At 48.0% G+C, this 15678-nt stretch overlaps 1 protein-coding gene across 1 annotated transcript in view; it reads left to right on the top strand.

Annotated features, from left to right (window-relative positions):
- The window catches only part of ADAMTS17 (ADAM metallopeptidase with thrombospondin type 1 motif 17), a 187330-nt gene extending 173211 nt beyond the window's left edge, over positions 1 to 14119 (top strand). Inside the window, exons 20-22 of the mRNA XM_044444944.1 lie at positions 2220 to 2372; positions 12284 to 12461; positions 13968 to 14119. Of these exons, the coding sequence (XP_044300879.1) occupies positions 2220 to 2372; positions 12284 to 12461; positions 13968 to 14119 (483 nt within the window). The remainder of the gene's footprint in view (positions 1 to 2219; positions 2373 to 12283; positions 12462 to 13967) is intronic.
- The last annotated feature ends 1559 nt before the right edge of the window (positions 14120 to 15678 follow it).

The raw sequence follows: 15678 nt of genomic DNA, 5'->3' as shown, positions 1-15678 counted from the left end.
TGAACTCTCCCACGATTTAAGGGAAAAAAAATCTTAGATGACTTGTGTTGTTAATTGACCTACTTTTATATTTTTGCTGGGAAGAAGATTACTTTATTTCCCATTTCTAATATGTTTTACACCATGACATTTACTTGATTGAAACTTAATGCACTCTTTTAAAGAATTTCAGCATTGCCAATAGAAATAGCATAATTGTGACATTTTCCCATGAATTATTTTGTCTTTTTCTGGCTGCCGAAGGAAAAGAAATTGAATAAAGTATAATATGTAATCTGGTTCCTGGTCAAAATATTGCCTTCTTAAAGCTTAAATCAATGACTAAGATTCACTATGGAGAAAAGTAGTAAATTAATATTTTAATGGGAAACAGTACATTTTTTAGATGTTACATTGCACTACCGACTTTTAATTTCCATAAATTAGCTTTCCCCAACCCAGTTCTCTCCAGAAGTTTTGGACTACAACATCCAGCATTCCTGATCATTGGCCTTCCTAGCTGGGGCTGATGGGAGCCAAAGTCCAAAGCATCAAGTTGGGAAAGGCTGCTATGAACAGAAACCCATTATAGAAAAATATAAGTGGATCAGTTACTGAACTGACACGAATTGGATTAATGTTATATCCTTTATGAGTGCTGTTTTCGGCTTCCCAGAGCCTTTCCATTTCTGCTTTGGTTTACGAGGAAGGGTCATGGTTTTGCTGAAGGGCATGACTCCCTGCATTCTGACAGCCCGGGTCCAATTCTTGGCACCTCCCAATGAACGGATCTCACGTAGCAGGGCTAAGTCCTTGGCCTGGAACCTCTGGGAGCCTCTGCCGACTGGAATAGCAGTGCTGGAAGAGATGAACACAGGCTGTGGCTCATCAAGCTGGCTAGACGAGTCAGTGAAGCAAATACATCAGTCCAGCTGATGCAGTCTAGAAGAATGCTAGGAACTCACATCCTAGATTGCATAAGACTTTAAACAGCTGGCTGGGTTTCCTGCAACTTTCCGCTTGCGCGTGGCTGCACAACCCCTTGCAACTTCTCAGAAGGTACCAGAGCCTGCACAGGACGGTGACGTGCTTGGGCATTTGCCAAGGCCCAGAGGATTAGCAAAGGGCCTGTTGCACGGTCTGTGCTGCAATACTTACCTTGTACAGAATATGCAGGAAAATGCTGGCATGAATCCTCGGTTTTCACATCTTATTCAGGTGAAGGGGTGCACTGTGGATGCCGTGACCCAGAGCATCCCACAGCCTGGTCATGCACAACTGCCAACCTGCACTCCAGTATTGTGTTGCACTACTGACTCTCTCTCTCTCTTTCATGTCTGTTTACATACCAGCACATAAACACGTATCATGCATGCCCTTAAGAGAATCAGTGAGCCACAATTCTTGCAGCCACTTCTCATTATTCCATAAAAATATCAAGGAATTGGAATGACCCAGGCTTTTGGCTTCAAAAGCCGAGCACTGCAAAATAGGAAGGAAGGCTGTTGCAGAGGTGGGGAGATCAAGGACTGGAGCCGTTCTCAGAATCTATGGCTGCAGCCCCTACAGGGTCATATTGTGTCCCTGCCTCTATTTTATGGGGTCTTATAATGGGAGATGTGAGACACATTTGTCAAGATCGCCTCTCTTGCAAGAACTCTTAGCAGACAGGGCGAAGAGAGCATGTTCCCTGATCCCCAACAAGAGGATAGACTTACCATCAGCCTTAAAAACAGAGTTTTTATTCATTTCCGTTCATAATAAGTTCACAGCACAGTATTTTAAATTAATCTGAAATGCACTGTTATTTCAGTTTGTCTTATGGCATCATATCCTAGAAAAGCAATTTAGGGTCAGCTCTGATGCAATAAATATGCATTGAATATGCGTCTTCTGGTGCATATTCAAAATGAAGGTGCAGTAACTGTACTGGAAAGGGCCCTCCTTCGCCTCCCAAAAGGAACTCGTAGACAGCCATGCCATGATACTTCCTGCCCGCTAAGCCTAACTTACTTTCAATTTAGCAGCATCGTACAAACTCCAGAGCCCTCCTTCTGTCACCTTCTATTTTTCCAGTTGAAAATCTGTGGAGAATCTTGCAAGAAACATTTGGAAAAAGTAGAACTCCTTGCAGCTGAAACCTCTTCAAAAATTCCAAACTTGTTGGCAGCGATCGATTTTTGTTCTGCTTTCTTCCAACTTGTACTCAGCGACCAATTCTCATGCCTGTTGCTTTGCAGTGCTCCTCCGACTGCGGGCGGGGAAAGCAGAAAAGAACGGTCACGTGCACCAACTCCCAGGGGAAGTGTGATGCCGCCACCAGGCCGAAGGACGAGGAAGACTGTGAGGATCACACGGGCTGCTATGAGTGGAAGACAGGCGACTGGTCCAAGGTAAGCCTTGCTCTCAGCACTGCATCACCCCGGATTCCTCGAGGAGAAGGACCCCGTTGATGTCCGTCCGCTGTGTGGCTGGATGGGCGCCTCAGTGGTGTCTCAGGCCTTTTGAAGTGCCTTTGCATCCTCGGCTCCCACTGGTGCATGAGGAAAAGACACTTCAGAGGCTTATTGTCCTCAGACTTGATTGATGGCTTATCCTCGCAAGGCTGCACAGGTAAATGGCCTTCTTTAAAGAAAAGAAAGACAAGACACAGACGCAACACAAACACTGAGATCTGGTAGCTTCACTTTGTTTTCCAAGGCCTATAGCAGAGACTTCTTGTTACTGATCGAAATCTGGTCAACCCAAAAGTCCAAGTGGGGTCAAAATTCTGATCCATGGGGAGCAGAATCGCAGTGCCTTCAGGTAGCCAACATAAGTGATCTTGAATTAGGGAGAGAGAGCTTTGCTTCTCTCACTTTCTCTCGCTCTCTACGAAGCCTATATTTAGGTCACGCCAAGAATTTCTATCACCAAATGTTTGGAGTATTGAACATTATATTATTCATAAACTGGAACATAGAACCAAGAAGGCCAGCCAATATAAACAGCCTCTGTGTATTAACAGGTGAAATAACATTTTTTGAGACTTACCAAAAAAAATGCCCCCACCCTCCTCTTCAGAATATGAATTGACCATAGAGTCACATTTTTAGAGTGCAGCACATGAAATAATTTCAATAGTCCCCAGGCTGATCCCTGCAAATGATCATAAAGCAGATTTCGGAAAAGGAATATGGATGGCAACCAGAGGACTGGAATAGCTAGGCAGCATTTTATGTGCCCTTCTTGAGGCAACAGTGGCCTTCGTATGATAGCAATTCACTGATCGATGGTGGAGAGGGTATCCACAGGCCTGTGGCGCACACCCCAGTCACCCCAATATTTGTGCAATAGCATGGACTCTAGCTCGGTGCTGAAGTTCTTGACTTACTAAAACAGGGTATCGGAGTGAGTTCCGTGCCATACCTTTTCATGGTCCACAGTTAGAAGGACAATGGCTAGAGATGAATCTGAAAGAAAGGACTGCAATTCTTCCATTAGGTGGGCCTCTTAGGACACGATACCTGGCCAGAGCGAGACAGGAAAGGGCTCCTGGACCTTCTCTGGAAGGTGCAAGAACAATGATGGAACTGGCACAAGGGCGGTGAACCTCTAAGGCCCTCACTGCATTTCGGAAAAGCTCCCGGAGCTGCTTTCCAGTGGCTGTGTGTGAAAAGCACAAGAGGTAGGGCAGAAAAGAGAAAGGGCTAAATGCCTTTACTGACACTGAGTCTGAAGAGTGTGACTTTGATCTTGGCATGACTCCCCAAAAGGCGGGGAACTGCCAGTTCACTGCTGGTTTGGGGAAAGGGGAAGGAGGAGTGGCCCGCTGGGGAGCCCCAGAGAGTCTGACTGGGACCCTCCCTCAGCCTGAGGCTCTGCACTACCGCTCCAAAAATTCAGCCGAGCTAAAGCAGTTAGTTCCTGGACAAGGCCACACCTTGTGTGAAATGGGAATGCCCATCCCAAACGTAAGCCTACACTACAAACCTCTTCCTCTTTAATCCCAGTTGACAGTCATGGCTTCCCTCAAGGGATCCTGGGAATGGCACTGCAATAAGAATGCTAAGAATTCTTTTGGCGATGAGCTGCCCGCACCATGGGCAGAAACACGGAATTCCCTGCAAAGGGAAAAATGGCAACTCAGCTGGTTTAAACAGGGTGGCATGCAAAGGCAAAATAAATTAATTGCATTCTGCCGTGTCAGCTTCTTGCTTTCTTCTCATTAGGATGCAGCTTCAACTTTGACTTCTGAATCTGCATCATTTGAAAAGGAAGGATGTGGGCAGGATTTCCCCAGGGGAGAGTCACACAACCCTACAGACACAGCCCCAGTGTTAGATTGGGGTTGAAAGGCACTTGGACACTGCTGGGTGTCTGCCCAACACTAAGTTACATTTCTGGGCTTTTTTAGGCAGTGGAAGGGCGACAGCCAGGCTGGGAGTTGGTGGCCCCTTTCCTGCGTAAACAAGCCTGGGAAGGCACCCCAAGAATTCAGCATTTGCCTGGCCCTTTCCAGGCTCAACAGAAGGCACCCCTGAGAGTCCCCCTGCGGTGCAAGTCAACATTATCATCACCTAACCGCACCCTAACCTGATCTCACTCTTTGATGGGGTAGCCTCCCAAATGGACAGCAGAAATGCTGTGGACACAATTTACACAATTCACTTCAGCTAAGCTTTCCACAAAGTGCCACACAGCAACTTGATGAGAAGACTAGCAAAAAGTCTGTGGGCTTGACAGAGCTGCTATTAGGTGGATCTACAACTGGCTACAAAATTGGTCACAAAGAATGCTCATCAACGGCACCGTCTCAAGCTGGAGAGAGCTGATGAGTGGAGTGCCAGAAGGCTCAGGCCTGGGACCAGTGCTCTTCAATATCTTTATTAATGATCTAGATGAGGAAGTCCAGGGAATGATAATTAAATCTGCAGATGACCAGAAGAAGAAGAAGAAGAAGCAGAAGCAGAATAGCTAATACCCTGGAAGACAAAAAGAAGATCCAGGCTGACCTAGACAAGCTGGAATGCTGGGCTGAAAGCAACAGAATGAAATTCAACAGGGACAATGTCAAGTTCTCTTCCTAGGTAAAAAAAAAACCAAATGCATTGATATAAGAAGGGAAATACTTGGCTCAACAGCTCTTAAAAACTAAAAAGACCTTGGAGTTGTTGTGGACAACAAGCTATTTATGAACCAGCAATTTGGTGCAGAAAAACTAGGAAGGGTTCACACGAAGAACCCTTCAGATCATTCAAAGATGATCCAGGGTCTGGAATCCAAGCCCTTTGATGGGAGACTGACGGCTGGGCATGTTGAGCTTTGAGAAGAGAAGGCTCTGAGGGGATCTGATAGCACTCTGCAAGTACCTCAAAGGCTGTCACAGAGAGCAAGGAAAAGACCTTCTCTCACTCATCCCCAAGTATAGGACACAGACCAACAGACTGAAACTGCAGCACACCAGATTTGACTAGACACCTGGAAAAACTTCTTAACTATGAGAGCAATACAACAGCGGAACCAATTGCCAAGAGAGGTTGTGGGCTCTCTCATTCTAGAGACATTCAAGGTGAAACTGGACAGTCATCCAAGCAGGATGATATGACTTGCATCCTACACCAGCAGGAGTTGGACCTGATGCCCTACTCGGCCCCTTCCAACTCTACTATTCTATGAATTTATGAATCATTCCATATGTTAAGAAGGCAGACAATGAAAGAAAAGGTGGCATTGAGATCTTCCAAACAAAAGTAGTATCACAGGTGGATGCGAAAGCTGAAAGATAGGGTCACTTGAAAGCCCAGTTTAAGGAGCTTGTGGGAAGAGTGGAATTGGTATCAAGGACTTTCAGGCTGGTAACTCTGCCTCTGAGCAATGCCCCTTGAAACATCAGTGATTTGATGCTATTTTGGGAAAACTGGAAAAAATTCTAGAAAATGGAAAGGTGGGAGCAGAAACAGGCTTGGAGGGACAGTATCAAGGTGCAAATGTGCTAATTTACATAGGAGATAAATTAATTACTTAATTAAGGCTGGCCCATGGTAAGCAATTTGCATGACCCCTACCTCTTTCTCCTTGCTGGATGGCAGGCCTGGGAATCTGGCAGAAGGCCCAAATGCCCCCCCTCCAGTATCGATTGGTGCTTGCCATGCCGTGCCCTTGACTGGCGAAGCCTTCCAGCCGGACACCCGGGGGACCCATCTCCGACTGCAGCTTATTTTGAAGTATCAGCAAGAACTTGGCAGAAACGGCGCATTCAGCCAGTGCTTGCAGCTGCCAAGCTGCCTTTCATGATAAAGCACATTTGAAAAATTGCCTCCAGCCACCTGCCCTCCCCTGGGATGAAGGGGTGCCAGTTTGCTTCCGCATCTTGTCTCAGCCTCCACAATCCTGCCAACAGGTACCCAGCAGGACATGTTCAACCTGGAGAAAGTCTTGCTTCCTGTTAGAATAACCTGCTTTTGTGCTGTCCCTTGAGATGTTTTGCGTTCGGGATCAGCTGTCGTCCATCACAGACGAAATAATGAGAGGCTGCTAATTGCAATTGAATTATTTTGGCTAGATCAGCACGAGCTGTATTCCGTAAAGCGAAGGGCAAGAAAGGGAGACACAAACAAAAGCCAAGGTGTGCAGGGTGAACGATGGTAGAAGCCGTATTTCTGTTAGTATGCGAGCCGTAATTGAGCTTGTCTTATGTCAACAGAGGACAAGAGTCTGAAATAAGGATCTCCTGTTAAAATTTCACCAGTGCCCCAAACTCACTATCGCCTTCAACACGCGACAGCCACCCAGTTTCCGCCTCTGGCATCTTCAGTTTGAACATTGAGGCACTGTTGAGGGGGAAAGGGGATGACCTGCAAAGGGGTGGGGAAGGTGGATCGGGGAATTGCAGGCCTGGCGAGTCCTGTATTGATTTGAAAAAGCAGCTGAATGTTCAAATGCAGCCTGCAGGCATCCAACAGGAATGGAGGTTCCCTCAGGGGACCGGAGGGGGCTGGTTTATTTTATTTTATTTTATTTTATTTTATTTTATTAAAACATTTTTATGCCGCCCCATTCGCCAAATGAGCCACTTTTTGCCAATGCCTTGCCCACAGAGTACCAGTAATTTTGTGATGTCAAGTTCTAATCTCCAACGTGGCTTTTTGCAGACTGGTTTCATGGGTGCATGATAGGAATTGAGGTTAGCCATTTCTGGGCCATTATGACTGAGAATAGGGGCTGCTTTGTACATTATTTTGAAAAGAAAGGCCCTGCTAGTCAGCTGAAGCTTTTCTGCAACTTTTCTGCAACTTTTCAGTGGAGTCGAGGTTTGGACCTTGACCAAGTGACCTGGGTTCTGGACTCCACTCAGCCACAAACTTCACCGGATGACTTCGGGGCTGTCACTGACTCAGCCTAACCTACCTCACAGGGTTGTTGTTGTGAGGATAGAGAGGAATGGAGGTGTATCATGTAAGCTGCCTTGGGTTTCCTGTTAGAGGAAGACCATCTGGATGTAGATGTTGGTTGTAATGCAAACAATACTAATCATATTACTACTACTCCTGAAGTTCCACTGATTTCATCTGGGAGAAAAAGTATACACAGCCTGCTTTCCTGCCGATCAGGTTCTTAAGATAGGTCTTGGTGGTCTCTGTGCATCACACGTTCCATACATCATAGAGCACCTGTAGGTCTGAAGGCTCAGGTGTTCATTCAAAGACCCCGTTACAGGTAAGCAACCTGTTCATTGTGAAATTTGGCTTGAACATGCCCGAACCATAGATAAGAAGGTTGCTTGGCACCTTCCAGTCAATACTGGAAATACCCATCCAGTCCACAGGACCTCTCTGCAAATTTCAAATGCTAGCTAGGATCAAATGTTTTCAATTCACTTGTCATTTCACTTTGCGTAGTATGCGTTTAAAGCACTTTCAGAATTTGCAGAATTGTTATTGTAATTATTCATTACAGTATTTTTTGTAGCAGGGGCAGTGCTAGGAATTGAGGCAATCTGTTGGTTCAGACCAACAGAGGGAAAATGCACACGTTTTGCATATGGCAATTTGCATATGCTCTAAAGTCTCTCTCTCTCTCTCTCTCTCTCTCTCGCGCGCGCGCGCGCGCGTGCGCATGCGCGCGCGTGTGTGTGTGTGTGTGAGAGAGAGAGAGAGAGAGAGAGAGAGAGAATGATTTTAAAGGACCTGTCTCCTAGGGCCACCCCTATTTTACAAAGACATGTACAAACAAGGAAACAGAAAAGTTTTGGTTAAAAAAACCTCAGGTGGAAGGATTCAAGGGGATGCAGTGGGATGTGAAAGTACAGGTGGACAAAAGCCAATTCATCCCATATATTTCAGCAAGCACCAATAGACAAGAGGGTACTGAGGGTTATTGTAGATCACAAGCTAAATAGGAGCCAACAATGTGATGCAGCTGCAAAAGGGGCAAATACTATTTTGGGCTGCATTAACAGAAGTATTGCTTCCAAACACGTGAAGTTCTAGTTCTCCTATATTCAGCACTAATCCAACCTCACCTGGAGTCCTGTGTCCAGTTTGGGGCACCTACATTTTTAAAAAGATGCAGGAAAGCTAGAAAGGGTGCAGAGGAGGGCAACAGATATGATTTGAGGATGGAGGGAGAGCCATGTGAGGAAAGACTGAGAGAACTGGGAAGGCTGAGGGGTGACAAAATAGCACTCTACAAGTACCTCAAAGGCTGTCCCATAGAGGAAGGACATGCAATACTGGACTTAAGTTAAAAGAAACCAGATTTAGACTGGACACCAGGAAGAATTTCCTCATGGTCAGGGCAGTATGACAATGGAGCCTATTACCTGGGAAAGTTCTGGGCCCTCCCTTGCTGGAGACATTGAAAGCATCAGGACAGCCACCTGAGTGGGATGGAGTGACTTGGTATCCTGCAACAGCAGGTGGTTGGACCCGATGGCCTTCTGGCCCCTTCCAGCTCTACTATGCTATTCTTGAACTCTGTGCTCTTTGAAAGGGGTGAAGTCATGTTGAGTTGCATGCACAGGTGCACCTGAAATGCTGGTCCCCGGTATCACGTGGACTTAAAGTACAGCTCGGGGGCAGTTGGAAAAGCTTGATAGGTGCTCCTTTGCAAGCATTCTGTGGTACCTTTAAATCAGCCAAAAGAACATTTTTTGCTGTAATATATTTTTCCTAACATTGAGCCAGGCTCCTTGAATTGAGAAGGCATTTTTTTCTTCTGAATGGAATTAAACAAATCATCTGCTTGACATGAAAACTCCACATGAAATATGGTTTTTAACAAGACTAGATATGTTCTCATTTGGCTTGGTGTTTGTTTTTAGTTCTCGCTTCTTTCCTCCCCACCCCTCTTTTTTTGTTGGCTGTGAAAAAATGTGAACTTAAAATGTGCTGTGGGCTAATTAGATCTTATCAACTAAAAGCAAAGCTCTCATTCCAGCGGTTCTGGTTTCATGATGCTAAAACTGGCGGTTTGACCCAAAGTTCATGGAAATGTGTATCACGTACTGCTGAACACTGGAGTGCGTGTGCCGAGCACTTTTGGCCTTGTGCTTCGCCCTGGAAATGCAGTGCACTGTGCTTGCAATTCATTCTCGCACACTCGAATAAATCCTGAATTTTAGGAGATACAAAAATATAAAAATAAAACAGGATTCTATTAGACAGTGCTGCATTTTAAATATATTCTGTCTTACTTGACTTGTCTTTAAGGATCTTCATCACGCGGACAGTGGTGCTAAAGTAGTGTCTGTCACTTTTATAAACTCTGAATTTGAGAGCCATCACTGTTACACTAACGAGAAACTAATGCTGCTATGGGCAAGCGTGTGGGCAGAGGAAGTGATAGGGCCATGCGGTGAGAAGAGGGAGAGACGCAGGAGTGGCATGCCAGCGTTTTCGCTTTCTGCACACGGGGAGCGTTTAAGCATGCGCCCCCAGACCTGCAGGCTCAAGGGACATCCCAGGATGGTCTGAGCATGTGATGTGCAGCGTGCCTAGGCAAGGACAGCAAGATCATCTTCTACAGAAAAAAGCACAACTTGCTTCCCGCTGAATGCGTGGCAGGATGAACGTCTCGGGTGTGAAATGCAGCATTAGCCACATTTGGATTTCACAGTTTCTTTTAGCACCCTTATTCCAAAGTATGGTGTTGTGGGTGCGGAAATCCTCTATTTATACACATTTCTGTATCTGCTCTTACCTCCTAAAAAATGGACACCCCCCCCAAAAAAAATTCAGGTGTTCCTCTAGCTGCCAAACCTGAATAGTTCGAGATAGATGTTAAAGTTGCAATCCTATGCTGGTTTAAAAAGAAAAATCCTGCAAGTCCCTGCATGGCTGGCTGGGTCATGCCAGGAATTGTGGTCCTCTTCTCTGTCTAAACTTGCATAGGATTTTGCCTCCAGTCTGTCTTCCTGGCATTGGAAGCACTGACTGCATAGCATAGTTTCCTAGGAGAAGCAATCAGAGCAGGCTCTAGGCAAGGCAAGGCAAGGCAAGGCAAGGCAAAAACAATGCTTGGCGGTTCTTTGTGAGTTAAGAAGCGGAGCTGGCAGAAGTTGTGGAAAAAAAGGAAATTCAATGCTTTGCCCTCTTTGTTGGTTAACAGTTGGAGACTCTCCAGTGCATTGGCACACAGAGAGGCAGGTAAGCCTCCACAGTGCAGAGGTGCTAAATACTTAGCGTATTGTATTTCTATACTGCCTGTCATTATCTGAGCAAACAAACATCCAGTACCTTTAAATCTTATCTGTAAGCATGGCAAAGTGTTGCCAGCAGTAGTAGCTATAAAACAAGGGAGTTCAGATCCTACATTTGCCATATTTTTCTGGTGTCAGGCATAAATGGGCGGTGGCAAACTGGATTTTCTTTCATTTGTGCACATTTCATGGCACAGTTGTGTGAAAGCGTGTTAACGCTTCTTGAGCCCTTTTGAAACTGGAAATTGTTACGAGAAGGTTGAGCATTGTTGGGCACTGAGTCTCTCTGCTTGTGCTGAAAGGACCACCCAGAAAGATTTATATGCATCTTGTCCCAAGTGTGAAGATATGGTTACATTCCATAATGTCAGGCTTCCAGCCTGCAAATCAGAAAATGGAGTGTAGAGAATTTGGAGAGTTGAAACACAGCAAGGATGGGATGCAGACGCACACGGTTTGAACAGAAACAAACCCCACTAGCTGTGGATCTGTAATGCAACGAATTACAGGAAGTTACCCTGTAGAACTGCGTTTTACTATGGAGTACAAGGCGGCAGGTGGACTGAAAGCAGCACCTTGTAACAGGTTTTGCACTTGTCTACAGGGAAGGTGGCAGAGGCCGTTCTCCAGTTCTCGGGAAAACATGAAATGTTGGACACAACTGTGTGCAACTGCCTGGTGGAACTGGACCTTTCCACCCTTTCTTTTGCACAGCCCCTGAAAATGCTCCACAGAATCAAGAGCCTTGAATAAGGCCACTGTGTGTGTGGGGGGGGGGTCCCCAAAATTCAGCTGGATTTTCCTTAAGCTCACTTGAGTCATGGAAGATCAATCCAACACAGGGAGGAGACATTATAAGACCAGACAAAAGAGAAAGATTACGTTTCCCATCTTCCGTTCGACCAGGGGCCCTCAAACTTTTTTGACAGGGCCAGTTGAAAGTGGGCAGCAGGCACGGCGAGGCAGGGTGAGGCAGCGGCCTGCTTGTGAGGAGAAGGCCACATGGCTGGCTGCCCCTGGGCTCGCATAATTAAAAATAGATTTAAAAAGTTGTATTTTACTTTCTATCCTTTTTTAGTTTCTTCGTCTTCACCTTTGTTGTCTCTCTCTTCCATCCGCCTCTCTTGTTTCCTGCTCCATATTCCTGCTCTGTATATGTGTGCAATGGGGGGGGGGGAGCTGGCACATGCGCAGTTGAGCCACTGCAATTTGGGCGTGCGCTGGCGCTCTCTCTCTGCTCAGTTTCTGAGAATGCCTCCGAGCGAGTCCAAAACCTCTGGGGCGGGCCGGATAAATGGGCATGGCAAGCTGGATCCGGCCCGTGGGCCATAGGTTGAGGACCCATGTGTTAGACTGATGGATGCCCCGCTTGTGGGAACATGTTGCAGCAAGCATGGGGGGAAATTGGCATGAGCTGCAGGGTATGTGAATGAGCAAATGCCCTTTGCGTGGCCTCGCTGTCCAGAACTCCTCGCCAGGGCACGGGACCCTCCCTGCTTCGCACGAGACACACGCGATGTGTGGGTTGGACGCGTCTGCACAGGTCAGTTCCGGGCGCCGTGTCTTCTTCCCTGCCCCCGGGCTCCTGCCAGCCTGCTTCACCAGGTGCCTTCTCTCCCCCAGTGTTCTTCCACGTGTGGCAAAGGCCTTCAGTCTCGGGTGGTACAGTGCATGCACAAGGTCACGGGTCGCCACGGCAACGAGTGCCCGGTCCTCTCCAAGCTGGCAGCCTACCGCCAGTGCCACCAGGAGGCCTGCAACGAGAAGATAAATGTCAACACGATCACCTCTCCACGGCTCGGTGAGTAGGGCCTTGCTGGGCTCCGAGGGCCGGGGGCCTCTTCCTTGGCACCCCTGAGATGCAAGCAGGTGCCTCCGCGTGTGCCGATGGCTTCAGGGCAGGGGTGGCCGAGCTCTCTCCTGCCGAGGGCCACTTTCCCCCAAGGGGAAGCTTTCTGGGGCTGCATGTTGGCGCTGGCTGAGGCCAAAGCCATCCGTGGCCAAGGCCAGAGCCACGACTGAATGGACACACATTTCCTTTCTGCTACCCCTGTCCCTCCCTCCCTCCCTCCCCCCACTCTCCCCCCCACCCCCTTCCAAGGCCCGCAGTGGCCTAGCAGAAATGGGCAGCTCCATCTTGCCATCGGCCTGAACTGATCTCAGAGGGCTTTTGAAGTTAGTCCGAGGGCCACATGCAATCCGTCTGTGGCTGCATGGAGCATGCCGAGGCATGACGGCTGCCCACCCCTGCCTGCCACACCTGGCCAGGTAGGCGTGACCACGTCGACCCCGGTTCTTCTCCCCCAGGACAGCTAAGAGCGGCTTTGGGGACGCAGCAGCTTCGATGGGCAAAACTGCACCAGGAAAGGGGCTACGCGGCCACTCCTCCAAAGCACGCCCGGCCGCTCCTCATCTAAGAATGCGGCCCCAGCCTCCACCACTGCTTTGAAGTAAAATAGAGACTGCACCTCCATGGCCTCTTGCAGGATGCCGTGGTTTGCCCAGGGACCTGTTTAAGCAGACAGATGCACTTAATGTGCCCAAGTGGTGCTTGCTTTTTCTAATTCAGCTGGAGGGATTTTCCCTAATGGGGGGGGGGGGGGGAGCGGTGCATGTACAGGGAGGGAGAATCAGCTGGGCTTTGGCGACCCCCAGGAGGCCCCCTCCCCCTCCCCACCTGTACTTACCTGGCTTTTGGGTAGTCTTCCCCATTTTGCCTCTCCTAAGGTTTTGTTACTGTCACTATGCTCTTCAAACTAAACCGTGATGTTATTCGGCCATAACGCTTTTGCCTTTGCCCCAGAAAGTTTCTCCAAAGTGCAGTTCTGCCCGTAGGCCAAAGGAGAGTCTCCCCCCTGGCTGCGCCCACATGGGTCAAGCAGGGAGCTTGGCTGCAGATGGTCTCCATGCAGCTTTCCCTGCAGTCTCATGGAATGGGAGGGATGCAGGGGCCTACAATGCCATCCGGCCCACCTCACGGCTCAGTGCGGGGCTCACCCAGTTAAAGCATCTGCAACGGATGGGTGTTCAGCGGCCTCCAGTGGGGGAGACCCACCCCCTCCCTTGGCCAGGGAGAGCCTCCCGATGTCCAGCCGGAGCCTGGCTTCCTGCCACTTGAGCCTGTTATTCCAGGCCCTGTGTTCTGGAGTGATCCAGATCCCGAATGATCCTGGCCTTCCTCTTTGTGGCAACCATGCAAGTACTTGGAAGCGTGCTAGGCTCCCAGGGCTCCCAGCAAAGCATGCCTAACTTCTTTTCCAATATACTTGCCCCCCTCCTCCTCTTCCTCCTCAATATGCACTCGAAGCCGCTCTGACCTACAAGTGCACCGGCGACCAATGGACAGTGTACTGCCGGGTGATCCGCGAGAAAAACCTCTGCCAAGACATGAGATGGTACCAGCGCTGCTGTCAGACCTGCAGAGACTTCTACGCAAGCAAGTTGCAGCAGAAGAGCTAATGAAACCTGCACCGGCTCCCCAGGCTATTCCCGCTCATCTGTACTTCTTCATACCGTGTATTGTTAACTTATGGAACTCACTGCCACAAGAGGTGGCAACAGCCGCTTAGAGTAGACTAGAGAAGTTCATGGGGATAGGGTCCATTGATGGCTAGTCACCCAGACAGCAAACAGAGCCTCCTAGGCAGGAGCAGTGCGCTTCTGGAGGCAGAGGTTGGTGACTAGAGACGGGGTGGTCATAGCCCCCCGTCTCCAGGGGCACCCGGCTGGCCATTAGTAGAAACGCAGAGCTTGACTAGGTGGCCCTTGGCCCAACCCAGCAAAGCAGGCAACAGCTGGTAAGCTGCGCGCGCGAGGGTTGGCTTACCCACTCGCCAACAAGCCCCCTGAACTTGGTGGATTCCAACGCTTACGCTTCCTCGAAACTCTTTTTGCAGACTGGATGAACCAGAGCAATCCACCAGAGGAAAAGAAAAGCATTCATCTCGAGGCCAATCATGTAGAATTTTATGATGCTCTGACACTGCTACATTTTTTTTCAGTAATATATAGATTATTTCCAGCCACTGGATGGCTTGCTACCATTTTTTTAAGGAAAAGTTTTGAAAAGCAATTAAATTGACAAAAGTTACGTGTACCTCGACAGGGTAAGCCTCTGGCAAATAACTCAGTGTAGATAGAGACATGACTTAATGCTTCAGCTTGGCTTCTAGGTTCTAATCCCAGCCCTGAAGTGAGGGTGGAGGGTGGCTGTCTTGAAAGGGGGAGCCATTAATGAAATGCTTAATTTAAAAAAGAGGCTTTGCTAGAAAAGCTCCTGAAAGCCAAACAGGCGTGGACAAGCACTTCTGCGATCTCTCTAGAAAGCGTGCAGCATCCGCAGCCAACATTCCTCTGAGTATAATTTTAAAGGAACGAAAAGAAGAAATCCCTAATTAAGAACTAGCTGTCTTTTCCCTTTCCCTTCTTCCAGTATGGACAATCTCTTTGCCTTTTTAAGGTGCCTTAGTCATCCAGTGTTGCCATAAATAGCAGCATGTTCCATCATCTCATAAGCTCGAAGCAAACTTGAAATTCTCATTATACAGCTGTGCTAATTGGATTAAAGGCCAAATTCACGCATTGCTTCCAACCCTGCTAGACTGCAGCAGATGTGATTCGGTCAAGCTTTGCACGTGCACCAGGGTGGCCCTGTAAGGCCCCGATCCTGCTCTTGCAGCACGCTAATTTTGATGGACGGGCAGCTCTAAGTGTATCAAGGAGGCACATGTGATGCAGCTTCTGCCTCTGAGATGAATAACCAGCATCTCAGTGCCCCTCACGGAGCTTCTGCAGATTACTGGAATTAATATCAAGGAGGTTATTGCAACTGCTGCCTTAAATTATTGGGAGAAGATGATCAGAAATAGGGATGTGTGAGAATATGCAAACAAGGTGTAGTGCAGTTCTCAGGAGATGTTGCTACTTCTCAACCTTGTATTCACACTTCTGAAAGTGTGCACTTGTGCAATTCCCCCAAATTCACATGTCTATGTTCTAACCCATGCAGAGCGAGTGCA

Source organism: Varanus komodoensis, unplaced genomic scaffold (genome assembly GCF_004798865.1).
Source record: "Varanus komodoensis strain SLA01 unplaced genomic scaffold, ASM479886v1 scaffold46_3, whole genome shotgun sequence".
NCBI classification, from domain to species: Eukaryota; Metazoa; Chordata; class Lepidosauria; order Squamata; family Varanidae; genus Varanus; species Varanus komodoensis.
The sequence above is the reverse complement of the archived record's forward strand: the minus strand, read 5'-3'. Positions and strand labels throughout refer to the sequence as shown.